This window comes from Clavelina lepadiformis, chromosome 1, assembly GCF_947623445.1.
Source record: "Clavelina lepadiformis chromosome 1, kaClaLepa1.1, whole genome shotgun sequence".
NCBI lineage: Eukaryota > Metazoa > Chordata > Ascidiacea > Aplousobranchia > Clavelinidae > Clavelina > Clavelina lepadiformis.
The window spans coordinates 27,209,689-27,234,637 of NC_135240.1; the positions used below are offsets into that span (position 1 = coordinate 27,209,689).

Sequence of the window (24,949 nt, forward strand, 5' to 3'; positions counted from 1 at the left end):
AAGTGTCATAACGTCATTTAAACACACAACTAAAACTTCAGAATGCTCAGACTCCAGATAACTTGAGAAGGTCGAGTGTCCGACCCAGCAAGCTGAAGATAGCCTAAATATGAAAACACCAACATCACTTCCATTTCAAACGTTCGCTATAACCTGAACAAAAATCTAAGGAAGATAAGAAATAATGCGTCTTTATTCTAGCCCGCGCTAATGGAACTTTTCTGGTCAAAGGACAAATGAAAACACAAGGAAACTTAAAGTAAAATGCTTCAAAAAAAAACCACAGTAAATAAGATTTTTCAAATAAATTCGGGTTTTGGGATACTTTGTGTGTCCTTGACCGCAACAGTAGCCTGCTAAATATAACCTATTTTATTATGTAAAATGTCCTAAACTGCAACAACAATCACATCTTTTTTTTATATAATTATCCTGCAATGAAAAAATGTTAAAATAGTTTTTGAAAACGTATCTTGTTTTTGGTTTTAGCTGAATCTGGAATTAAATTCGGCCGAAAACCGAATTTGAGAATTTTACCCAATTAGGCAAAATTACAACAAATTGAGCTGCTGAATTTTCGGTTCACCTTAGTTCTTTTAAGTTATAAAATGTGGAACATAGTTTCAAAAAGCCTACAACACACGGTATTCCCAGGCGGTCACCCATCCAAGTACTAACCGGGCCCGACGTTGCTTAACTTCCCAGATCAGACGAGATGGGGTGTACTCAACGTGGTATGGTCGTAGGCGAAAATACTTACGTCAAACAAGGCTTTTATCCAAGCAGCTCACCTACTGTACGTGCTTTTTTGTTGAAAGACTGCATTTATAAATCAGTTACGTTATCTTAAATTCATTTTTACTTAAACGTTTAAATAAACATTAAAATAACTTAAATAAACATTGAAGAATTTTTTTAATTTTTTTTACTACATTACAAACCAAAGAGTAAAAGTATTTTAGTGATTTGAAGAAACCATAGCTTAAGCTACACAATTAACCGAACAAAGTAATAAATCAAAAATATCAATTTAAAAACTTGAAAAACACACAAAAAACATGTTGCTGATTTGCTTTAATAAGACAAACGGTAGTCTACAAAATGGCGAAAATCAATTCTGCAACACAAGGCGGTAAAATGCAATGGGTCTACTGGTCTGGTCTAAAGCGTACTTCATGATTGATTAGCTGCAACTAACGCAAAGCTGCTCGTTCACGTTAGCACTGAAATACATGCCCTAGCCAAGTTAACATTTGTCATTTAACTTGACCAACCGGCAACTGCAGTTCTTGAAAGAACCCGAGTGGTCATTCTATAACGATCGTTGACATTTTTTGTTCGGGGTCGCTTTCAGATTCTCAAGAACAGTCGTACAAAGGCTCCCAATAAAGAGCAAGAAAATTTGACAGTGCTATTCTATGCGGTGTTCTTGGCTGTGTGCAGTTCTTGAACTCTAACCTCAACAAATAATAATTGTGACGTAACAAGTAGACAGATACCGACAGTAAGCAATGAATTTTGAAGGTGTGTTTGACCATGGACTACATTAAGCAATTTATTACCCTTAAAGTAATCTATGGTTTTAACCAAAGTGCTAATTTAGAAAAGAAACTTGGAAGTCAGTGAAGCAAAACGGCCTACTGCGCATGCGTAGCGTCCTAGGTTTCAGCGTAGTAGCCACAAAGTAAACAATTCTGCAGCATAGCGGCGCGAGAAAGACAATTCTGGGCTGGATATGTTCGGTGTAATGGCGTAGATCACGTTACACAGTACACTATTTACTGTTGTATAAATGTCTTTGTTTAATGTTTGCAATATTATACTTTAAGGCGAGTCTAGTACGAAGTAAAATATATCAAATATTCAGGTTTAGTATATACAAGTGCACAACCAGATGACGTCACAATTTGAGTAGCTAAGGTCTAGTATGCAAAGGCATCTTGTGGTTGTGCACTTGTATACTTCACCCTAATATTTAACGTGTGAACAAAGCCTAGTCTACAGAGGTGACCGGATGAGTTAAAAGACAACGCTGGCTTCAGAGCAAGTTTTCTCAATGAATTTATTTTCGAAACTTAAAGTTTTTGATGCGTATTTATTACCACTGGCGTTTAAAGCTATGAGGCAATATGTTTAAAGCTGTTCAATTTGCTTACATTCCTTTTTACTGGAAGCTTGGTTTCAGTACAAGCAACTGAGTGAAAAATTTGTTAAAAAGTTTACGGGCAGGTTCTTGAAATTTTAAGTGCGCTTAGAACTTGATCTACATCAGTCATGAATTTAGTAGGCTGGCAATCATCCCAGTTGCTGCTGTCATGACTTCTTAAATGCTTTTAGCTTTGACGGTTTAATCTGCAAAAAAGCAAACACTGCAGAATTGAGCCTTGAGCAAGCTACACTTTGCTCAGTAGTTATTTGTTATCATTACTTGCAGTTTTTATTCATACTTGTCAAGTTGTGTTACCATGTTTACAGATTTTATTCCAAACAGGTTTCCGGTATACCAATAAAGGAATCATCAAGTAGATTTAACTTTCATACAGCACTTCTTTCATCATAAATTTGAAATTTTGTAAATATTTCAACTACCTAATTTCACTGTCTCTTTTCACAGTTATTTTTTTTGCAAACATTTTAGTGCAGTATAGTTTATCGGTGTTATCAAGACTTACAGCAGAATGTCGGAGACAATACGAAGGTTGGCAAATGGCTCTTCATTTATAGCACTGCAAGATAAAATTAATTTTCTCAAAGAAACATACCCGGTGAGTTATTATTGAATATTCTTTTTTGTATTGCTTATATCTCACAAATATTGATGTGAAGAAATGCATGTGGATGTTTTTGTTTGTTTTTTAGGTATATATTTGCGAAATTATTTTCATGTTAGTTTTGTTGCATTTTCTATTAGTCTGTAACATTGTTTTGCATAAACACTTTTGCACGGGGGTATTGGGAAAAAAATCAGTTTATATTTTAGTGTCAAATGTTTAATGTTGGGATTTAATTTTAACCTGTGGACCTGCTGTGGACTTTTTCATCTTCAACATGTTATAAATGTTTTGTTCTTACTAACATGGTTTGTGCAAACTTGCTATGATTAATTCACAAGTCATTCCTACCTATATTTACTTGGGTTTAAAAAGATAATGTACATAGCGTCATTGAATGTTGTCATTGTTTGATAAGTCTGACCTAAGTACACAACATAGCGTCGGGTGCCGTAGTAACTTCCATTCTTATGCTTTGATAAGAACACTTAGACTTCATCCCTTTTTAGTTAATGTGCCGGTACAAAAATTTCTTTGACGTAGTTTCTATGTTTTTTCATATTATGTTGGGTAATTCTATAAACTCTATTGTGTTCATGTCACTTGGCAAATAATCTATTCATTTTTATTGGACCACATTAACAATGTTGTTATTGGATTCTTTGTCTCATTTTCTATGTGTTTCTCTTTGTCATACCATTCTGACATTGTTCATTCAGTCTCCGGAAGTAATACTTTAATATAAATGTTTACGTTTCAATGTTGTGAAATATAGTTACAATTAATTTATTGTGTAGAATATGTAATATTATACATGATGTGCACATTGCAGATCTTGTTGCATTGCTTCATTTCTTTCACTTGTTTCAGACAAACAGCTGTGACAGCAACTTGGGTCGATTATGCGAACTAACCGAGATCACCTCAAAAATCCAAAGTCAACTTTTCACAGCGATGAGCTTAACCGCTTCGGAAGGTGGGACCTATGGTGGGGTAGACACCCTGAAGAGCCGGCTCTTACCGTGGTTGGGGGCAGGATTTATGACGTCTGGGGCAGGGGTTACATCTGATACAAGCTTGGCACTTATCCAGGTTTAGTGTTTCTAGAATACTGATATCGTTGACTTTATTAGCAGACAATCACAACATTCCGTAAATTGTTGCCTTTATGGTTGACACAGGAGTCTGTGGAGAAAGATCGAAAAATTTCAGACCTCAAATCTCAACACAACGAGGAAATGTTGAAGCTTGAGACCGAACTCTCGACAACCCAGGGAGAATTGGACGCCACCAGAGACGAGTATGATGTCTATGTTTACTCTCATTTAAATGGAATCCACTTTATTTATAGAACTTCATGTTCCTTAATTCTTTTCTCATTTTCAAAAATGTGTTGACTGCATTGTTGTTGTACAACATTTCCATATATGCCTGGTTATAAGTGCAGTGACGTCTTAAAAATGTTACGCTCATTGACCCTTTTAAATATCCGTGTAAGGCGCAACCATACCGGGCTTTGCCATTCCAATTACCTTGTCATTGCTGAAGGACACTTTGTTTACTTATCTATTTAAAATGACAACCTTTAAATCATTCTGCTCGTAATTCGATACGATTCGCTTTATAACGAGGATGCCGCCCGCTTCTATGCCTCACACTTCTGTCAATTCACAGACTGAACAGCAGCCAAGCCGAGCTCGAGAAGACTAAAGTAGAATCAGGAGGAACAATGCTTGCGTCAGAAGAAGAAATCATCCTACTCCGATCAGAGTACGGTTAAATATCCCTCCTTTAACAAGTCTATATTGTGGTTATGATTGCTGCAGCGATAGAACTTAAAATTAAAAGGATTTGACCGGTTTCTTATCCCGTCAGCTTGCTAATTATGTTGTGGTTTGTTGGAACAGTTTGCGGCTGGCCAGAGACGAGGTAGCCAGGTACAAGGCTCAGCTTGACTTGGTTGGAGATTATGAACGTCAGATCGATCGACTCCGCGATGAGATCAGTTTGCTCCGGAGCGAGAAGGACATTCTGGAGAGCCGGTAACGTTGACTCTTTTCATGACGCTTCATTTCAAAGCTATATTATTTGTAATCTCTCAAAAAATGAATTTTGCAATCTTAGTTTCGTCATCCCGAATCAAATCTTTTAATTTCATCTCAGTAATTTTCATTTAGTTCACCACTAATGATTCTGACGTCATAATTAATTAGCTGACGTCATCACTAACGTAATCTTCCCATCTTAGACTTCTTCGTCGACCTTGTAGCTCAAGTCCACCAGCACGCAGCTTGAGCCCACCGCGTCGTAGATGCAGATCTCCCGAGTGCGTAGTTTGACCTTTCATGCTTTTGCTGTAACCTTAAAACTATCCACAGCCTAGTATGGTGTGTTCTGTCTTCTTTGAGGCTTGGGGTTGTGGCGTGTCTTGGTTTGTGGACATTTAAAATTGTTATTCTTTTTCAATTTGGAAAATAATTGCGGTGTCGGCTGGTGTGTAGCTTCGCCGTGGTCGTCCTTTTAGCAAACTTTTTATCGTCAAGGGCGCTCAAGAAAGCGAGGTTACCGACAAACAATGGATTTTCTGACTTATAGCTTTTAATCAAAACAAGGCCCTAAAGAGAACACGGGGCACTCAGCCCTATTAAATTCCATTGTTTGTTCGATTGGCTAACATAAGCACAGAGCGCGTTTGTAAGGGGAGGACCATTCATTCCATTGTTTGTTGTTCTTTGACCGAATTCAATATGAGAGCATTCTAACAATTGGTAATAAGTAATAACATGTTTCGCCGGCTCTGCGGCTTTATTAACTCAAAAGCCTTCACTTCGTCGGTTCGTCCATATATTGGCAAAATAAACGTGCCATAGTATGAATTCCCGATATCAGGACTCCGCGGGCAGGACCGGACAAGTGTTCTGCTTAATTTCATCACTTCTCGCTCGAGCTCGTGTTTTCATAGCAATTTTATTTATGACTTGTCAGCTTGTCAGGCAGCGCCATGATTGCTCAGAAAATATTCTTTAATCGCTTCTCACTTGCTGCTTTGCCGCGCAATTTCGCCGGCGCACGATGTGGAAATCCTGTCAGCAATATTTTATCAATGGAAGTCGATTTCATTCTCGACTGATTTGATACTTGATCGCTGGTAATTAGCGACTTATTCAAAAACAAGCGAGAATGTCATGACGTGAAAGCTACCGCGACAATAGAATCGCTTGAAACCGAAGCGCGAGCCACGCTCTCCCCCGCCGATGTCGCAATAAATTAAAGGAATTTCGCGATTTCTTGTCCGGCGGCACAAAGTTTCGGCGCGGCAAAGCTTCTCAAGCTTCTCCTATTTAACGCGTCACCCACTTTCTCTGACAAATTTTATGAGGCCCACTAGTGTAGATGAATGAACTCTACTGATAATATATTCTTGTGACGTAATCCCTACGAGTCAAACCAAAAACAATCTTTTTTTTAAAAAAAGCGTTTAGAATAGCCGTCAGTTTCACAATGGCTCCACTTAACCGTAATCGCTTGTGCACTGTAACATGTTGTAATGCCTCTCCGCCCGCCAGTTGATGATTTCTGCCGTAAGATATTCCGACCATGTTTGATTTACGAATGCTCGTCACGAAACTGTAGTGTCATGTCCATGCAAAGAACTACTTAGTTTTCTTGAACTCGAAGCCAATTTTGTTCAAATTCTTACGGAATTAATTTTCTTTGGAACTTAGACCTGGCGCTCTTGGCATGCAATTTCCTTTTTTTAGTTTATTTAGTTTAGTTTATTTTATTTAGTTTATTATTTAGTTGTTTGAACTCACTTCACCCTGTCTTAATCCGTGCAGCTTGATCGATCGCCCCTTGCCCTTGCCCCCCTCCTCACCAACCCACGCCGAACTCACCAACTCGATCAGGCATTCGCGGCTCGTCGCGCGGTTCAACGACCTCTACGCGGTCAACCGTCTCGACATGCAGGTTAGTGACGTACAAACTTACATTGTGACGTAACGCGATGTGTCCGCTCTTCTCCCGGAGTATAAGATCGATTCCCGGTGCTCCAGGATCGTCTCCGTCGCTTCGTGGATGACGACGAGATGATAAAGAGGATTATCTTCATCGCCGTGTGTGAGTCCTTCCACGTGGCGAAGATGGCGTACAGATCTTTCCGACTCCGAGCGCGCAAACTCCTCTCTCCGATCCACTCCGGACCCGGGAGCCTCGAAGAAGCAGTCACCGACTACATCGTCCGTAACCTTGACCTTTATGACGTCGACAGGAGCGTGGAGGTGGGATTTTTAAAACGAAGTCACTTCCTTTGACCTCTGTAACTAAGCTACGTCATTTCCTGTTATATCGTTACGCTTGGTTTATCCTGCAGGACGTGATCAGAGCGATGAACGTGAATCCGAAGATCTCCTTCCCGCCGGAGTGCGAGTTCATCCTGCTCAGTCCGTTCATCCGGGAGGTGTGCAAGGTCGCTTACTCCATGCAGGCTCTCGATCCTACTCTTGACATCCCGCTTGCCACCGACGGAGAGTTGATGAGCGAAAGCAAGTGAGTGGATTCGGTTTAGAGAAGACTTGTCGTCTCGCTGACCTCTCGGCCTCCGGAAAGAGTGCCATAAAAACTTTCATCATACCTTGGTAGTTTGCAAAAACGAGTTGCTCCAAGCCAATATTTTTAAAAATTGGGGCCCTTGGAGTTGAAGTAGTTAAGAACTACTGCTCTACATTTATAAGCAATTGACTGGCGCTTAACACTTCTTTGTGGTTCGTGTTTTGGCAGGTATCGTCGTAGCTATGACAGCGAGTTCACGGCTCCATTGGTTGCCTTCCATGTGTGGCCTGCTCTCATGGAAGACCACAGCGTTCTTATCAAGGGAGAATGTGTGACGCGGCGTGGCGCGGTAGGTGGCTCCATGCCTTGTTTTTGTCTTGACTTTTAGAACAGTACATTAATATTCTTAATATACGTTCTTGTGGTGGGTTGTACGAGTCGAAATCATCCAATCAAACTTCGTTTGCTATAACACGTGATTTGATTTCCGACTAACCCGGATATCCCCTTTCAGCTTTCCTCCCCGCGCAGAAGTCGTTCCCCCAGCCCCCTCCGTTCTTCGTCGAGGCTTTCACGGAGCAGTTTGGTAAATAAATATTTTCTTTCCGCCTTATTTCCACTCTCTTGGCCGATTTCTGGCCACTAACGTCTCATTTTAATCACAAATATGATTCTCTTTGTGTCGCTTGCCACTAACAAACGCCAAATTACCGCAGAGCCCGCGTAGAAGCCGTAGCCCGAGTCCAAGATCCCGCCGATATTGACAGTAAGTATGTAGGGTATTCCCCCAGTTTGAGAACGCTACAATGGCAAACTTGAAGATATAGTAAATTTTTGCCGAAAATCTGGTTTATTGTGAAAGTTAAATTGTTAAAATGTTGCATTGTGGTTAATTAAATAGTTAAACTGTTCTCATAAAAACTTGTTTCGTGTTTTTGCAGAGTTACAGCCCAAGAACTCGACCTCGTAGATATTAGAAGTTTGGAAAGTTTCACAAAAACCTTTTTGTAGTCTGTGAGCTTAATTTCGCAAGCCTATTCATATTTTGCCTGAAAATAATTTTAATGTATAGTTGAGGTAGTGCCAAATATGTGCGCCCTGTAGTTCTTTGATGCCTGAACAATTAAATGTATTATTATAATTTTACGTAAGTGTATTTTGGGCGCCCCTTAAACCCTGCCCCCCATTTTATGACGTAACAATCGGACGCCACTGTACATACCTCGCGAAGCACGCGATTGATGATGTCATCGTTGCGTAAGAAATTCGTGCCCGTCCACGACGTGATAATCTTGTTGTATAGTTTAGTTTTTTTATTCATCCACGCTCTTCTACTGAACTTCGTTGCCTGAGAAATGGCCCAAGGTTGACCTTTGACCTCTTCGAATTGCGCACTGTGCAATACCAACTGAAAATTTTTATGAATATTCTATTTTTGTAAGATTTCTATTTTAGTAAGGTCTGATGCACATAACCAAATTGAACCCAAATCTTCTCTGATATTTATTTCTTCACCGTAGTTAATGCGTGTTTGAGATGTATCGATGTATATTTGTAGACAAATTTTGAAATATAGACGTACTAGAAGTTCGTTGTCTTTACTGTGTTTCCATATCCGGTTAAGGAGCCGTCCAAGACTTGAAAATAAGATCTCTATGATTTTGTTCGACGTCCTACGTAGGGCTTTAGAAAACATGTTTAGACCAATCAGAAGGCAGCATGGTTGGGGTTGTTTTCTAGCCTGGGAATTACCCTAGCAGTTGGCGTGCTGCAATGTCCCAAGTCGCGTTCAGAATTTGGATCAAAATTAGCATTAAAGTAGCTAAAATTGGGTTTTTTAGACCAAAAATGTTTATTTTTAAAAACAATTTTGCATGCAATGCGTTTATTTTGCGACTCTGTTAAAAAAATTTGAATCCTGGTTTTTTGAAGGCATTTTATGGAATGGTAGTTCAAAGCATACTAAATTGACATGCAAAATTTCAGAGAGCCCCATGGAGGATTTTTCGAGTAACCAGTCTTTTAGTAAATTTACTGTATAATAAAAAAAAAATATTTACAGCATTTTTTGGTCTTTGGCGCCTCCTAAAGGACACCGCCGACGCACGGTTTGAACTTACCTTACAACCTTGCGTTGCGGCTTGTTTGTCAATTTAAGGCGGCTCTTCACTGGGATCATGTTGTTGAAGTCAGCCGAGCTGGGGAAGATTAATTTTTCCCCCCCACCAGATCAAGGAAGGTTAATTTCTAAGCCCTGATTGTTCAGTAACCGGTTATTTCCCGTAAGGTCTTTGGCCCAAAAATGACTCAAGTTTACTGCTGCTCTTCATGCGTAATCTTATAATTATGAACAACAAAGTACAAATGGATTTTAAATAAAGAAATTACTTGGCATATTGCACGGCAATATTATAACTTACACAGAATAGCTTTACAAAAACGCTGGTGAACATTTGGTTGGATAGGTAAATAGTGACGTAATAATTCATATAATGTGATGTAATAATTCGATACAAATGGAGCAATTAATGACATGGCTTACAGACTTAACTAGACACGTCGATAAAAGAAACAGGAATATCGTTCTAATTTCGTAAACATCTTATAAAGCATAAACAAGCATCCAAAACGAGCGTCCGCTTAAAATAACGAGCACATGCCTGGAAAGTTGCATCTGCTGTAGAAATGCACAGTCTGTGAATGAGCCAAACATTGCATGAACCCTTAAAACAAAATCTCTTTGTGGGCAGTCGAGTACTAAAACGAATGAGATGTTAGCTGATTGTTTACATATCATGCGACAATCGTTGGCAGCACGAAGACAATGCACCATATGCGCCACGTTTGTGGCCTGGCTTCTGTGCCAAGTTGTAAAGATTTAATTAAACATTATCGAGTCCGGATCCTGTTTGTTAAGTCGAGCAATATGACGCAATACGTCTTTCTTTGTGATGATTCCAAGAAGTCGACTGAAAATAAAACAAGGATCAATGAGAAAAAGAACCTTTGCTAAAAAAATTGAGGTGCAACACTGCATAGTGAATGCTGATTTGGGCGCAATCACCTTGTAATGTGTTGAGTTTTTACAAAAACAAAACACTTATAAAAAATGCCAAACAAAATGTCCTTATTATCAAAGAAATGAATATACATTAGATTGGAAAAAATGTTTACGTCCAAATGTCAGGTTTTTGTAGTGTCATGGTGGTACTTATCTGTCAGTGACAGTACAGTACTGTTAGGACATATGACGTTTATGTGATCGTTAAAATACACCAAAATGATGGTGACGTAATGAAACGATCTACAATAATTAATCATTAATTCTGTCCAAAACACCAACACATATGACGAACGGTTACACTTAAGACTTCACACAAAAACATTACTAACTAATCCCTCTACTATGAAGGCTGATAAAATAATGTTGACAGATAACCGCGAGAATCAATCAGAAACATATAAAAATATACAAATTCCCCTAAACCAGGTGTCCTTCCATACAAAACTCAGCACACAGATTAATGCTAGAACGCTTGATATGTACAGTAGGTTGACAACTGATTGACTTACCCATTGTGTGTGACCAGGGCTTGCCTTATGCCCAGCTTTGTGAAGATTTCCACAACAATCTCCATTGGGGTGTGGTCAGTCACTGTGATGGGGCTGAGATCGACAACGTTGAAAAGTCGCACCGGGGCTGGCTCATTCACCCCAGATGTGGACAGGGTGGGAGCGTGGAGGGTGAAATAAGCTTTCGAATTGCTGAGCACATTTTCACTGTGATGCCGCGCATTTTCTACAATTAGGATACTTCAGTTTATAATTCAGTTACTTCGAAGTTAATTTAGGCATTCAAGCGAAGTGTACTTAAATTATCAGAATCTGAAAACTGCATATTGGCACATGTAGTAGTTAATATATATATAGGCCTACTCCCCTTTAGTAAGCTTTATCAATCAGATCAGGGGTCACCAAACTATGGCCGGCGTAATTAGTTTGTCTGGCCTGTCTCAGCGAGCCACAAACGAGCTTATTGTATGGCAGTTGTAGCCTATTGAATATAGCGAGTATACAGCTCTCGATTGTAAAAAGTTTGTTGATGCCGGTACTAGATGAACCCACCTAATGCAACCATGAGGTCCCTCCTGTATATATACCCGAGCAGTCTGTACGAGTCCTGTGATGTAATGACTGGAAAACCGTTGTACGTCGTCGTCTTCACCAGATGCTCGAGGTCACCCACGGTCATGTTCTCCTGCAAGACCACCTTCAACGGGGGATCCCCCCGGCGTGGCATCATTACGTCGGTTGCTGAAATTATGAGAACACAATTTCCATTGTGAGAAAAAAGCAAAACATTGCTAGCTTGGTAAAAAAAATGTTATCAGATAAGATTAATGCTAAGCTTTGTTAGTTTACCCAATTGGAGACGAACCACGTAATGTGCTTGATGTAAATTATTTCTTATCAACAACTCACCGAGTGTGGTGTGGGTGAACTCCTCCTTGTTGTCGAGGAACGGGTACCCATTGAGCCTAATGTGACCATCATAGATTCCCTCGTTACCAAAAGCATCACCGGCCCATTTGCTAAACATTGCTGCGGCCATGAGTGGTACAATGTACTGCAGACCACCAGTCAGTTCGAACATTATCACAACCAGTGATACAGTCATTCTGGTCACACCTCCTACATTGAATGAAATTAATCAAATAAATAGGTTTCATGTAGCCCTTATGGGAAGATATAGAATCAAAATATTGATCCTTGCGCTAAGGAAACACTTTCCACACTTGAACTCAGCAATATGAGCAATGACTCCTCACTACCGTGTTTGCTACTGTTACCGTTTCCTTGCCCAGAGCAAAGGCTTAAACACATTTCTAACAAACTAACCGAGTGCTGCAGCAGCTCCAACCATAGCGTACAGCCCCGGAGTTACACAGCTTTCTCTGATGGTGTTTGTTGAGCAGCTGGAAGCCCAAAGAACGCAATCTGGGTAAGCGTAGACAAGTTGCTCCATCCCGATTCCGATTAAGCGACCCATGATAGCCCCAACTCCCATACTCGGGATAAAAAGACCTGTCGGGAGCTGTGAATATCATAGACATCACATAAAAAGAGCGGTGAAAAATTTTGCTTTAATTTTTTTCACATGACTTGCCCGTTTGGTGTTTCCTCTGACTAGCAGTGTACGTTTATTCATAATCCCAACATTCTCATACGTACCTTAACTCCAAAAGTGAATACTGTGATGACTGCCTTAAAAATGAGAGCAACCGCTAACTGCCAAATCGCAGTTCGAAGTCCTTCACCAACAGGGGCAAGCTGGTGGCCATGCGAGACTGAGTACGTCTGGTTAACTGGCTAAATTTGGAAAAAAGTTTTTATCATCATCAGGAATACAAGTCAAGGTGAAATTCCATTTCCTTATCACAAGATAACAGAAAACAAATAGTTACGGTTGTTAACCAAGTAGTCTAAATAACAGGGTCAGAGGAAATGGCATATAACTAGCAAAACAATTTTAATTAATTAAAAATTTAAAACAAATTTAATTACCAGTTCTTCATAGTCACAGAGGTTAGGATCAGTGAGCTTGGAAACGGGCGTGCATTCTTGAACAAGCTCGGCAATCATGGCGCTTGCATCCACCTTAGTAAATGGATTAGGATACGAAGCCGCAGCTGTAATTATGGTCAGCACAAGAACTTCCAAAATGGGATATTTTCCCAGCTAAAAGATTTAATAATCAATTAAATAAACAGACAAGACAGTGATTAGTAAATAACACGATATTGACCTTGGATGTTGACCGAAACTTGCACCATCTTAAATTGGCGTGGATAAATGCTGCCCCATATAATCCACCTAAAACACCAACCAGTGCAAATGGAACGAGTTCAAAAAGAAACCAGGGCTTGTTGTATTTCACATAGAACATAACAAGATGCGAATTTCCGTATGGATTCATTGAACGAAGCACAAATGCTGCTGTGAGTGCACAGAAAAACGACCTCCATAAGGTTTTCATCGGAAAATAATAACTCACCTATAAAATGGAGAAAAAACCTTTCAGAAAGGTCCACGCATTCAAATTGAAACACAGCCTTGGATAATTGCCACGATAATCACATTTCACACAAAACTTATTTGCACTTTATACTTATTTCTCAACTACAATAGACATCTTACTTCTTCTAAACTAAAGAGCACGCCTCCAACAGGAGCACCAAATGCCACCGACACACCGGCTGCTGCGGCAGCAGACAGAACCTCACGTTTTTTGGCCTCATTTTTCCCGTATTTCGGAAAGAGGTATGAAAAAATGTTGCCACAGCAAGCAGCAATGTGAACCAAGGGACCTTCTTTCCCCAAGCTAAGATTGGCAGCTACTGAAAGTGGGGCAGCCAACGATTTGATGAGCAGTGTCCACTTTCCAAGATATCCTCGGATTATAAAGCCACTTAGAATCGTTTTTACCTAAAACCCGCATAGTGATAAATGAATAGCATTGTGGGTTTGTGGTGCTGAACAACATTGTATCGGTATCAGCACCGTATCTATTGTAGCAATATCATACAAATGCATTCACAAGGAAGGAGGACAACCCACCTCCGGGATGCCTGATCCACATGCATATGGAGCAAACACTTTGACCAATAGACCAGCAAAGGTGGCAAGAATAACAGCAACCACGATGTACATGACGTAGTTGACGGCATAAACCCCTTGTGCGTTCTAAATAAGGTGTTTATGCGTCATTTAATTATCATTTACTACAAGCTCAAAGTGATAAATTACTCACTTGAGCACTCATGCCGAAAACGTCGCTCCATGCAAGCCATTTTGTGCAATTTGAACCACTTGGTGTCACTGTCTCAGAGTTCCAACAACACGATTCTTTGTTTAACCAGAATTTCTCAGGGCAAACCCCAAGCTTGACATCGCTGAGCCATTTTGTCACAATGTCAATAATACCAGCGCATGTTCCTGACAAAATTGACAATGACTGATTTTAATGATTTTCATTGAGAAGTATTAGAACTTGTAAAACCTATTTGAAATGTTTGCTACTATAATAGGTTTCCTCGCTGGGCTCAAAGTTTAGTCAAATTTTGCGACTAGAATGGAAAAATTGAAATCACCGGCTGAGAGCCCGACAAGTAACACAACAAGCCAGCCAGACCAGGCGTCGTGCAATGCTCGTAATTTAAGATGCCACGACTCCTTCTTGCGATGAGTGATCTGACGATGTCTCAAACGATTTCTTGACATTTCGCGCAGCCAATCAATCGTGTGGAAATCATCGTAAGTCCCGTAATCTTCCATACCAGCGATGGAATCATCCAGGCTCTGGATGAGATGACTTGACGGAGACGCAGATTTGGGAGTTTGAGTCGGCCTCACTAATCAAGGAAAAGTCTTAATTAATTAATTAACTAATCTCTTATTGTTTAAACAATAAACAACAGATCCATGACTTAAGCGCAATGTTTGAAATGGTTTTCTTTGATCACTAAGTTCCAATTTTAGATGTCTGCTCATTGTGATAATTTTTCTCACCTTGAAATGAACGGTCACCTAACAATGGGTCATCCTCAGAGTCATCTTGATAAAATGAAGTTGTCTGGTTGGTTAATGGCATCATGTCAAGAAGCTCATCGTCAGTGTCACTGTTGCCCTTTCTCCTTGACTTGCCTATACAAAGTTTTAAAGGAGTTTACAAAAATCAAAGAAATTTTTCCACAATTTAGTAACAGAAAAGTTTTGAAAATAAAACAAGAAAATCAAAACAAACATAAGTGAAAAACAATTCAAACATCATTTTAACAGCAGCTATTTCACCTAAAACTACATACATATAACATACAACTTATTATAGCGGTGGAGTACTGATGACAATCTTTCTATTTGCTTTGTTGTTTGGTCCTAACTCTTAACTTAGCTCCTACAGTCACTGTACATTTAACATCTTACAATATATGGCAAGACCTATGCAGGTTCTATTACAGGGGCGGGCAACTTCTTCGGTCGGCGGGCCTGATATGAGAAAATGAAGTACTTGGCAAGCCGGATTCCTGAATAGATTGGAACGCAGCTTTGTCTTATTAATGTTCATGGTCGAAAATGTTTGCTCATAAATGTATGTAGACCCGAACAGAACAAGTAGATTTATGGCCATCTTTCTCAGGTTGGCAAACTTGGACTTATTCAGTGACGCAATACAGGGATTGCGGCAGAATGTGGCCGCAGGCAACATTATCATGTAAGACCGGAAACTGTCTGCGGGCCGCTCAAAATCCCGTCGCGGGCCGGATCCGGCCCGCGGGCCGTATGTTGCCCACCCCTGTTCTATTAGTTTGTCAGTAGACATTTTCAACACCTGGAAACGCTTTCAAATGGCCACAAAAGAATTTGGCTGGGTTTAAAGAACAAATTTTTTTTTGACCCATTGGAAAATCATTCTAAATTAAACATATTTCTAATGTTTACTCGTTATATAATTAAATAATTGCATCATTTGTTTTACATGTTCAATCTATTGTTTGGCTTTGTTGGGAAATGCTTAAATGTTTTGCGTCAGATATTTTTTTTCGAACTTAACGAAAAAAGACACACAGGTAAAAAATCAGCAGAAACTATTAAGCTATTAATTAGTTTCATTGAGCAAAAGAAATATACATTTTGGAGTTCACCATCTCTGTGAGATGAATTTAGAAGGAGATTGAGTATGTGGCCAAATAACTGGAATTACGAATGTGTTAAATGACAGTGAAAAATATAAAATTTTAAGTGAAATCAGAGGTGGCATAATCTTCCATTGTTTTTATAAAAATCAACAGAAATTGTTAGTCAACGTATATGCTTTGCTTGCTATTACGCCAATTATAAACGCTAATCATTTACAATTTATTGTGCAATAAAATCCAAGAAAAACTAAAATAATGCAAATTGAACTCAATAATTAAACATCAAAGCAAACAAACAAAAACTGCAAGCAGCAATCAATGGGCCTGGATTTCATGGCAATCCCAACTAACACCGTACAAGCACCCTTTTATGATACCAGGTCACAGATCGATTCAAAATTTTTCTGAATTTATGGAGAAAGATTTGCCAGTTGAACGCAATTAGACATTGCAGGTGGTAACCGGCGGACTGGTAACTCTAGCCAGCTACTCGAATCTAGACATTAAATAACACACGGTTCTTACAGTTACAGTCTAGCTGAATAGCACCTTTGAAATCGCTGATGCATAGTTGCATACAGTGGTGCTTGAACTGTGTACACAATATTCTCGAATTCTTGGGAAATTTTGTCAGGAAATCTAACTTGATCAATGGCGATTAAAAACAAGAAATTGCGCATTTGGCAATTTACAAACAATTTACTAGCATTACCGTTAAAATGCTGATTCCGTGTGGCACTCATTGTTACGTCATTGAAGGCTGTACCATTATCTTTGCCTTGATTAGAATTATTGCTTACAACATTATTTTTTGGATTAAGCTTGCCACGTAAACCCAACAACATTGTATGATCAATTTATCTATAGTATTAATATGGGCAATAAGTCAGTTTGTTGTTCTCATCAGAGTTTCCAATTATAAATTTTCCAATAAGCCTAACGCAATTTTCATGATATTTTTAATTTCTCAGTATTGCCGATTCGTTATAACAAGGTAAATTTTAAACCATCAATTTTCTTTCTCTCGAAGAAACATTTTTTGAGTTAATTTTTTGATAAAACATCTTTAAAAACATTAGACGAATCGACGAATGGTAAGACCAATAGTTGATAAAAAAAAACTTGTGAAAAGTTTTTTGCTTCCACAGACTTTAAAACTATCTTAAATTTGGAAAAATGAATACAGATTAAAACATTTTGAAGCTCATCTTTTAGTTTTCTCAAAGTCCAAACTGTAAAGAGTATTTTCGTTGTCTCTGTTCTTGCTTTATACAAGCTACTTACGTTATTTGGCGTAAAAAAGAACGACGTTGTCAACTATCGACAACGATGTAGATTATAGCCTACTGGGATCTTTATATTTAAACTATTCGCTAATTTATTCAACTCCTCACAAACTTGTAACAGGCTAGAACGTAAACAGCTCAGCCTGCTTTCTGTATGACATTGCTAATCTTATCTCTCGTCTTGGGTCAGGGTTTTAATGCGATTTAACACAGCAAATTTGCTTGGGCGACGGCCAGTTCCTTGACTTCATCCTACCATTGTGAGTCATGATGCTGGTGCAAGTTCTTTACATACAGTCGATTCTATGCTATTGTTCTCATCTGTGTTTTAGTCTCTGTACTCACGCGGCTGGCATTATGGTTTAACGAAGCACATCGATTAGCTTTAATGATTTTCTTTCAACGACTCCGCATTGCACAAACGGGAAAAGCCGTTTCCTGTTTAAAAACTTCCATATGCAAAAATGAGAACAGATTTCAGGTTTTGCTCTATATTATCAAGCAGTTTGAGTTTGGAAGTATATGCTTGATGAAACGCATTAATAGCTTATTTTGACGTAGGCCTAAATGAGTTTTCGCGTCTTTTTTGCAGTTTGTTTTTAGTCTATCTGTGAACTCGGACCTTCTGGTGCATCATTAATATTTAAAATCATTACCTCGGCTTTCAGCTTTCAGTTAAAACTCACTTCTGGTGCATCATCAAACTCACTTTTCTTTCAAACCTTTCAAACTGCTTTTGCAATGAGTTTTAAATAAAAAGCTATAACTAAATTCTATATAAATAGGAAACTTTACAGGGAAATCTTCCATGCAGGGGGCTAACCTAAACTTTTACCAACGTTTGACTTCAAAACTTTTACATGGTTTAACACAAGACTACCCCAGTTTAATCTTGAGAGCACGAAAGAGAAACGTAAACAATTTGAAATCACAAAAGAGAAATTTTATATTCAAAACAGTAATTAAACATTTTTTCGGAATGGCAACACAGTAGTAAAGACCAACGATCATGTGATCTTCCAAGATAGGCGATTGTCTATTCATCGCTTGGTGTCAATCAAACATTATCTTTTCCGGGTCTTCCCCGTCCAGCTCGGCGATGTGACGTAAAACATCCTTTTTCGTGATGATTCCGAGCAGTTTCCTAAGAAAAAAAGCAATGCGACTTCCTAATACGTCATATGTGTTCCAGACCGAGAACTTCTCATTAAGATAGAGATTATAATGATCTAACAGTAGTTTAGTATTATATAATAATAGACACCGCTTCAAAATTGTATTTTAACTAAATCCGACCGGTAGTGTAAAGAATGCAAATTACAGTCAAAATTAACGCTTTATCAACGTGTTCTGTACCCGTTGTGTGTCACCAGCACTTGGCGATTGCCGAGTTTGGCGAAAATTTCCACGACGGTCTCCATTGGGGCATGGTCGGACACAGCGATGGGACTGAGATCAACAATGTTGAAAAGACGGACCGGATTGGAATTCCCCAATTCCGATACTGACGCCGGGCAGTGGAGTGTGAAATATGTCGGAGAATCCTCTGTGACTTCCGGTTTGTTGTGCGCATTTTCTGTTTGAAACAACGACAAAAAATGTCAATATCTGACTATAAACAAGGATCAGATCGAAACAATGATAGATTATGATATAAACAATGATGGATTATTGTCAAGCAAAACGTCTTGTAAGCAAGTGAAAGCAGAACAGCACACAACAATGATTAAGGTAAAAAGTTTAGCAGAAGGTTAATCATTTTCAAACCAAACCTAACGAGTCCTTTCACACAAAACATTAATCTGCCACTCGTAGTATTCGACTATCGTCATATTGGCATGTTAAGAATTGCAAGCTACGACAAGCTCAAGAAACTGATGAAGTCACAATGGCCAAGAAATACATTTTTTCTTGCATACGCTCTGACAAATTCGAGTACAAACATTTTCAAAGCTTCTAGTAAGTCTCGTAGCACTCTGCACCGCACAAACCGAGAGCGACGATGAGGTCCTTCCTGCAAACAAATCCCATCAACCTCTGCGAATCGTTTGAGATGAGCACCGGGAATCCATTGAGGGTATTCGACTTCACCAACTCCTCCAGGTCATAAATCGTCATACCTTCTTGGACAATGACCTTTAAGGGGGGTTCCCCGGGTCTTGGGCGCATTACGTCAGCAGCTGGCGCGTAAGCAGAAAGAAAGGTCGTGAGCGTTTGACAAACAAGCGAATAAGTTAGTTTAATACTGAAAGCGACGATATGACCTAGAGATGGTCAACAAGTCCGTTTAAAGTATTTCCTCCAAGTCACTCACCCAAGGTCGTGTGGGTGAACTCTCGCTTCTGCTCCAGGTAGGGGTAGCCATTGAGACGGATGTGTCCGTCGTATATTCCTTCCCCACTCAAGGCGTCCCCTACCCACTTGCTAAACATAGTGGCCAGCATGAGGGGAACAATATACTGGAGGCCGCCAGTGAGCTCATACATGACCACCACCAAAGACACGGTCATTCTTGTCACTCCACCTGAGCGAGAAAAAAGATGCTTTGCGTTGGTCAGGATTAAATTATCCGTAATCTTCAAAGTGAAATTACTTTAATTTTTTGACATTTATTTATGTATTTTATTTTGTTCATTTATTGCGCTGTTCCTTTCATCTGGGAATTTATTTTCTATGCAATTTTCATTTTTTTAAAATTGATTCTTCACCTAAAGCGGCAGCGGCTCCAACCATCGCGTATAGACCAGGAGTGATGCAGCTTTGCCCGTTTGAAAACTGACAGTCCGTCTTCCACATCGGATTATCCGGAAAGGTGTACACGAGCTGCTCAACGCCAATTCCGACAATCCTCCCCATCAGGGCGCCAACCGCTAAACTTGGGATGAAGAGTCCAGTGGGTATCTACGTAGAAGGAGGCGAAACGAGTATTTCAATGCATTTGTTTCATGACACGACCCAATAAGTTAGGCTACATTCAAGTTAGGCTACGTTGGCTTTTGCCACGTTAGTAGAGAGATTCCGCAAGATTATATGCAAGCTTCTTAAGTTAAACGCTTAAGGAAAGTAAAGCCATAACAAAAACTCTACAAACTTTCTAAGACTATTCTGAACAAAATTCAGAATTTCCTAACTCTAGTCATTATGACATCATTATGACCTTCATTCCAAAAGTGAAGACTGTGATGATGCATTTAAAGAGAAAAGCGAGCGCCAGTTGCCACAGAGCCGTCTTCAATCCGTCCCCGAGTCCACCCGAGGGTGAAGCAGGCACAAAAGTTGTATTCAAGCCCTGAACCGGAATAAGAATCAAGTGGAAATTCTCCACAAAGTTACGAAAAGAATCTCTCTTACGTGATAATGCCTGGTTACGTTGTAATCACACAAATTCGTGTGTGACGTCGGTCCGCATTCCTGCACGAGTTCGTTGATCACTGTACTCGCATCCATTCGCGTGAAAGGATTTGGATACGACAACAGCACCGTTATCAGCGTTATAACCATCACTTCTAAGATGGGGAATTTCCCGAGCTGTAATAACAAAAAATATCCACAAACAGAATGTTTTCTTCGACAATACATTGCCAGCGCTAAGCCAAGTATAGGTGGCGTTAGACGCTTGACCATCAGTTTGGACCTTAGAGTACCTTAGAGTTCTTTCTGAACCTGCACCAGAAGAGGTTTGCACGGACAAATCCCGCACCATAGAGGCCTCCCATGACACCTAGCAGCGCAAATGGCACGAGCTCGAACAAAAGCCAGGGTCGATTGTAAGTGACGTAGAACATGGCGAAGTGGGCTGTGCCATAAGGATTAACCGAACGAAGAACAAAGGCCGCCGTTAGTGCACAGAAGAATGACCTCCATAAAGTTTTCATCGGGAAATAATAACTGACCTGGAAAAAAAATAATCTGGTTTCATTTAAATCGTACTTGTACCTGTTTGATTGTAACAAAATGCAAATGTTTTCAGAATCAGTGAACTCATCACAATTGTCAGACAATGTTGTCAACCTTACCTCTTCTAGACTGAATAAAACGCCCCCGATGGGAACGCCAAAAGCGACAGAGACGCCCGCGGCGGCGGCTGCTGACAAGACCTCTCGCTTTTTCGCCTCGTTTTGACCATATTTGGGAAATAAGTGAGCAAAGACATTGCCGCAACACGAAGCGATGTGAACCAAAGGACCCTCCTTTCCCAAACTGAGGTTGGAGCCCACTGCTAAAGGTGACGTCACGCTCTTGATGAGCAAGGTCCACTTTCCAAGGTAGCCTCGGATGATAAAGCCGCTTAAGATCGTCTTCACCTAAATAATAAGCGAGAGTCCATTGTGAGGAAATAATTTGAAAATGTTTTAATATTTAAATCCGGGTCTTACTGTTCATCGTGAACAGCATCAAATTTTTAACTCAGGATGAATTATTAGGATTATTATATACTTATACCAGGAACGCGTGACTCTATTTACATTGGGATAACCTAAAGGGAAGGGAGAAGCCGAAAATTAAGATTTGTCAACACACTTGGCAAATTGTGAGTTTGAGTTTGGGCATTAACTTAATATAATAAGGTATTAAAAAAGTTGCGGGATCAAACATTTCTGGTTGATATGTTCAGGATCTGAATTATTCCTGCTTTAGATCACGCATTGTTGTTACATTGTTACATCATTGTTGTTTACGCATTGTTGTACCTCAGGTATTCCGGAACCACACGCGTATGGGGCGAAATTTTTGACCAATACAGCTGCCAGAGTAGAGAACATCATCGCTATGATGACGTAAGCGGTGTAGTTGACTGCGTAATCAGACGCCCCGTGCTGGAAATAAGTTATCGAATGAAACTGTGCACTAACACCACAAATTTCATAACAATGTTTTGATATTTCGGACCCAAATCAAGTCACACATTGGACTCTGATCTACAGTTTGAAAGAAAGCATTTGAGCCAGATATCATAAAATACCCCTCTGTGCCCGCCCAGTATTTCAGCCCAACTTCTCCATTCCGCGCAAGAGTCGTTGTCAATTTTCGAGTTTTGGTCTTCATGCAGCCAGCAGCAGGACTCCTGGTCAAGCCAGAACTTGTCCGTGCACACTCCCATTTTCAGCGTGATCAACCACTTGGTGGCGATGTCGATTATTCCAGCGCAAGTTCCTGGAAACGACCAGGGGTTACGTTTTATTTCATGTATTCTCACGTATCTTACGTCACGTATTCTCGCATTTGAGTTTACTGGAAAAGTTAGAAAAAAGTTACAAAAATTTTAAAATAAAAAATATAACTTGTATTTTTCATTAAGTAACAATGTTTTGTGACCTGCCGCCATGCCAATCAGTAAGACGACAAGCCACCCAGAACAAGCGTCATGCAAGATTCTAATCTTTTGTAGAAACGTCTTTCTTAATCCTTGTGTGATCTGTCTGTGACGTAAACGATTGCGTGACATCTCCCTTAACCAATCAATTGTGTGGAAATCCTCATAATTTGCAAGCTCATCCAATTCTTCCAAACCTTCAGCCGCGTTCTCATTCAGTCTAGCACCAGATTGCCTTCTCGTTAGCTGCAGTTTCTTCGTTCCAGCTGGAAAAGAGAAAAAGCATATTACGAGTTACAACAAATGAAAATACGTCGTACCGGTCATATTCAAGCAATAGTCAGCAGAATAACTTTGCATATAACGGCTTCTTCGCTTCCTTTTCAATACATAAAGAAACTAATAGAATCATACTAAGCATAAATCTAGATCAACTGCATATAAAGTTAGAATTTGTGCGTTAATTTGGTGTGTGTAATAGCAATCTTAACCGAGATTTATAAACTTAATCTAAAATATTAAACATGAAACCGTAAACTGAAACTTGTCCCAACCGAAACCTATACGACTCTAAAATGTGAAAATGCCACTAAACGCGAAATATGTGTTGTCCTAAAAACTGTATGACTGACAAATCCAAGATATTTTTCATTAGTTATTTCAATAAACTGAGTCGGATGGCCAGCACTATTATTTACTTTATACACAGTTTAATGCATATGCAGTTGTATGCACTGCATTTTATGCATTGCATTTTATTTTGTGTTTATTTCATTGCAACATATCACAAACATGGATTTCCGACCCCTATTTGGTCAAAAGAAACAAACGTTTTAAACAAAAGAATTCCAACTCGTCATAAGTTTGGTTGATAAACCAAAACTCACGGTTGCTACAGATAACATGACTCCTAAACGTGATACTTGCCTGAATAACCAGTACTAGCCCAAAAGTTATGCAGAGGAATAGTTTCTTCTTTGCCGAGCGACGTAAAAGAAATATTTCGCTTTCTGGGAGTCAATAATTCACTCATCTTGACTCGATCTATGATATTTGGTCAGTTTCAGCTCCAATGTAAGTTCTACTGGTCACAGTCAGTCCACTTCAGCACGGTAAATTCACTCTGCTCACAAAAGCAATGTCCGTTCTCTTGTTGATGTTCCTTGAAGGTCGTGATACTGTCCTGTCCTCTAATAACCTCATTTGGCACTTTTCAAAGCGTAATAGACGCAAATGAAATCAAGCTTATGGCGACATTATGATCCAGTAAGGTTCAGAACACAAGCTACGCACCCTCAAACCATACACAATGAGATGATGATGTAATCAGATATCCAAACAATTCAAGCATGGATTTGTTACAAGCTGAAAAGGAAAACAAAGAATTTTTGTATTAAATCGATACATTGTCAGTTCTGAAGTGTTCTAAATAAAACAGAACAAATGGAATTGCAAAATCTATTTTTATCTTTCACGGATTAATTTTGTCTGACCTCTGGGTTGAGTTCATGCATCATCGTAGAATCGATGCTGAATTACCTGTGGCTGCACAATAACTTACAATGCCTTAAAATGTAGCGCTCACACCACAACGAACGATTTAAAATTTTTAAATGACAAGTCTGGTCTCAAAATTTTAGGCGTACTTATTAGTAAAGTTAACTAACCATGTTTGACTAAAATGCTCATCATATAATAAGGTACAAGGATAATCGCTATGAAAAGGTCGGAAGCCAAAAGCGGAAATAGATCATTATTCAAAACGGGGTTAAAGTGCGAAAGGGGCGAAATACTTTGCGTGAGATTGCCAATTGTGTATGGTTAGTAGATTATATGGCCTCGGTATACTTCAAAACAATTAAAAAAGACATAATTTGCTTGGATACATAAAGCAATTTTTTTGGTTTCTTTTGCAGTTCTAAAATCACCAATTTACAATTCAAAATTTGCCTTTATTTCCTTTATGCTCACAAACCATTCATCTTCGGTTCGGCAGCCGAGTGGACAGAACACTAGGCTTGCAATATGCGGCCTTTGTTTGATACACCGTGATGCTACTGATATAAACTGCAATGCCCTTGGGTAAAGTATCAGGCAACGCACTACAACGTCGCTTGTTCTTGTTCAGTGGTTCTGATGAATAGTTCTAAATTCGGGAAATAAAACATAAAATGAAAAAACAAAATAAAAAGTAGTGTTTCAATCGGAACTTGTACAACGGGTAGCTTAGTGACCTGGGCTCGAGCGATGAAGATTTATCTCCGATTTTAAGTCGAAGACAAATATGGTGAGACCTGATACCATGTCAGTTCCACACCAACACCAAATCAA

The 24,949-nt window shown here is 39.4% G+C and overlaps 3 protein-coding genes and 1 non-coding gene across 7 annotated transcripts; 1 reads left to right on the forward strand and 3 right to left on the reverse strand.

Moving 5' to 3' along the window:
- Positions 1-629: 629 nt before the first annotated feature.
- On the reverse strand, positions 630-748 carry LOC143444362 (5S ribosomal RNA). The gene has a single exon (XR_013113714.1). It is a non-coding gene; the product is annotated as a 5S ribosomal RNA (ribosomal RNA).
- A 1,851-nt stretch (positions 749-2,599) lies between these two features.
- On the forward strand, positions 2,600-8,909 carry LOC143450470 (mitochondria-eating protein-like). 3 transcript variants are annotated; one of them, XM_076951035.1, is made up of 13 exons: positions 2,601-2,765; positions 3,642-3,863; positions 3,953-4,071; positions 4,446-4,541; positions 4,679-4,813; positions 5,020-5,097; positions 6,611-6,740; positions 6,827-7,051; positions 7,144-7,319; positions 7,551-7,671; positions 7,837-7,908; positions 8,039-8,088; positions 8,264-8,909. In XM_076951035.1, the coding sequence occupies exons 1-12, from the start codon at positions 2,679-2,681 to the stop codon at positions 8,084-8,086; spliced, it is 1,509 nt and encodes a 502-aa protein (XP_076807150.1). In that variant the 5' UTR covers positions 2,601-2,678; the 3' UTR covers positions 8,087-8,088; positions 8,264-8,909. The 3 variants fall into 3 exon arrangements, with proteins under 3 accessions (XP_076807159.1, XP_076807150.1, XP_076807166.1); XM_076951044.1 differs by lacking the exon at positions 5,020-5,097 and having other exon boundaries at positions 2,600-2,765; XM_076951051.1 differs by lacking the exons at positions 7,837-7,908; positions 8,039-8,088.
- Positions 8,910-9,634: 725 nt separating this feature from the next.
- Positions 9,635-16,898, reverse strand: LOC143450454 (H(+)/Cl(-) exchange transporter 4-like). Of its 2 annotated transcripts, none has more exons than XM_076951016.1 (14): positions 16,731-16,898; positions 14,892-15,026; positions 14,474-14,734; positions 14,134-14,318; positions 13,941-14,066; positions 13,521-13,808; positions 13,129-13,377; positions 12,888-13,061; positions 12,555-12,692; positions 12,222-12,417; positions 11,805-12,014; positions 11,448-11,636; positions 10,896-11,121; positions 9,635-10,291 (listed from the first exon to the last, which is right to left on the reverse strand). In XM_076951016.1, the coding sequence occupies exons 1-14, from the start codon at positions 16,861-16,863 to the stop codon at positions 10,201-10,203; spliced, it is 2,601 nt and encodes an 866-aa protein (XP_076807131.1). In that variant the 5' UTR covers positions 16,864-16,898; the 3' UTR covers positions 9,635-10,200. The 2 variants fall into 2 exon arrangements, with proteins under 2 accessions (XP_076807131.1, XP_076807138.1); XM_076951023.1 differs by lacking the exon at positions 16,731-16,898 and adding an exon at positions 16,568-16,687.
- Positions 16,899-18,144: 1,246 nt separating this feature from the next.
- On the reverse strand, positions 18,145-23,976 carry LOC143446463 (H(+)/Cl(-) exchange transporter 4-like). Its single transcript, XM_076946136.1, has 13 exons — positions 23,546-23,976; positions 22,621-22,884; positions 22,268-22,458; positions 21,996-22,121; positions 21,321-21,608; positions 20,949-21,197; positions 20,656-20,832; positions 20,462-20,593; positions 20,013-20,205; positions 19,619-19,828; positions 19,296-19,484; positions 18,661-18,880; positions 18,145-18,448 (listed from the first exon to the last, which is right to left on the reverse strand). Exons 1-13 carry the CDS (start codon positions 23,649-23,651, stop codon positions 18,358-18,360), a joined length of 2,436 nt encoding a protein of 811 aa, XP_076802251.1. The 5' UTR covers positions 23,652-23,976; the 3' UTR covers positions 18,145-18,357.
- Positions 23,977-24,949: the final 973 nt, after the last annotated feature.

Coding starts and splice junctions, on each gene's coding strand:
- LOC143450470 (XM_076951035.1), top strand. CDS start 2,679: ATGTCGGAGACAATACGAAGGTTGGCAAATGGCTCTTCATTTATAGCA. Junction 4,814..5,019: donor AAGGACATTCTGGAGAGCCG/GTAACGTTGACT, acceptor TTCCCATCTTAG/ACTTCTTCGTCGACCTTGTA. Junction 7,052..7,143: donor ACGTCGACAGGAGCGTGGAG/GTGGGATTTTTA, acceptor TTTATCCTGCAG/GACGTGATCAGAGCGATGAA.
- LOC143446463 (XM_076946136.1), bottom strand. CDS start 23,651: ATGAGTGAATTATTGACTCCCAGAAAGCGAAATATTTCTTTTACGTCG. Junction 22,459..22,620: donor ACTGATTGGCATGGCGGCAG/GTCACAAAACAT, acceptor GGTCGTTTCCAG/GAACTTGCGCTGGAATAATC. Junction 22,122..22,267: donor TACTGGGCGGGCACAGAGGG/GTATTTTATGAT, acceptor ACTTATTTCCAG/CACGGGGCGTCTGATTACGC.
- LOC143450454 (XM_076951016.1), bottom strand. CDS start 16,863: ATGTTGTTGGGTTTACGTGGCAAGCTTAATCCAAAAAATAATGTTGTA. Junction 14,067..14,133: donor TTTTCGGCATGAGTGCTCAA/GTGAGTAATTTA, acceptor CACCTTATTTAG/AACGCACAAGGGGTTTATGC. Junction 12,693..12,887: donor TCTGTGACTATGAAGAACTG/GTAATTAAATTT, acceptor TTCCAAATTTAG/CCAGTTAACCAGACGTACTC.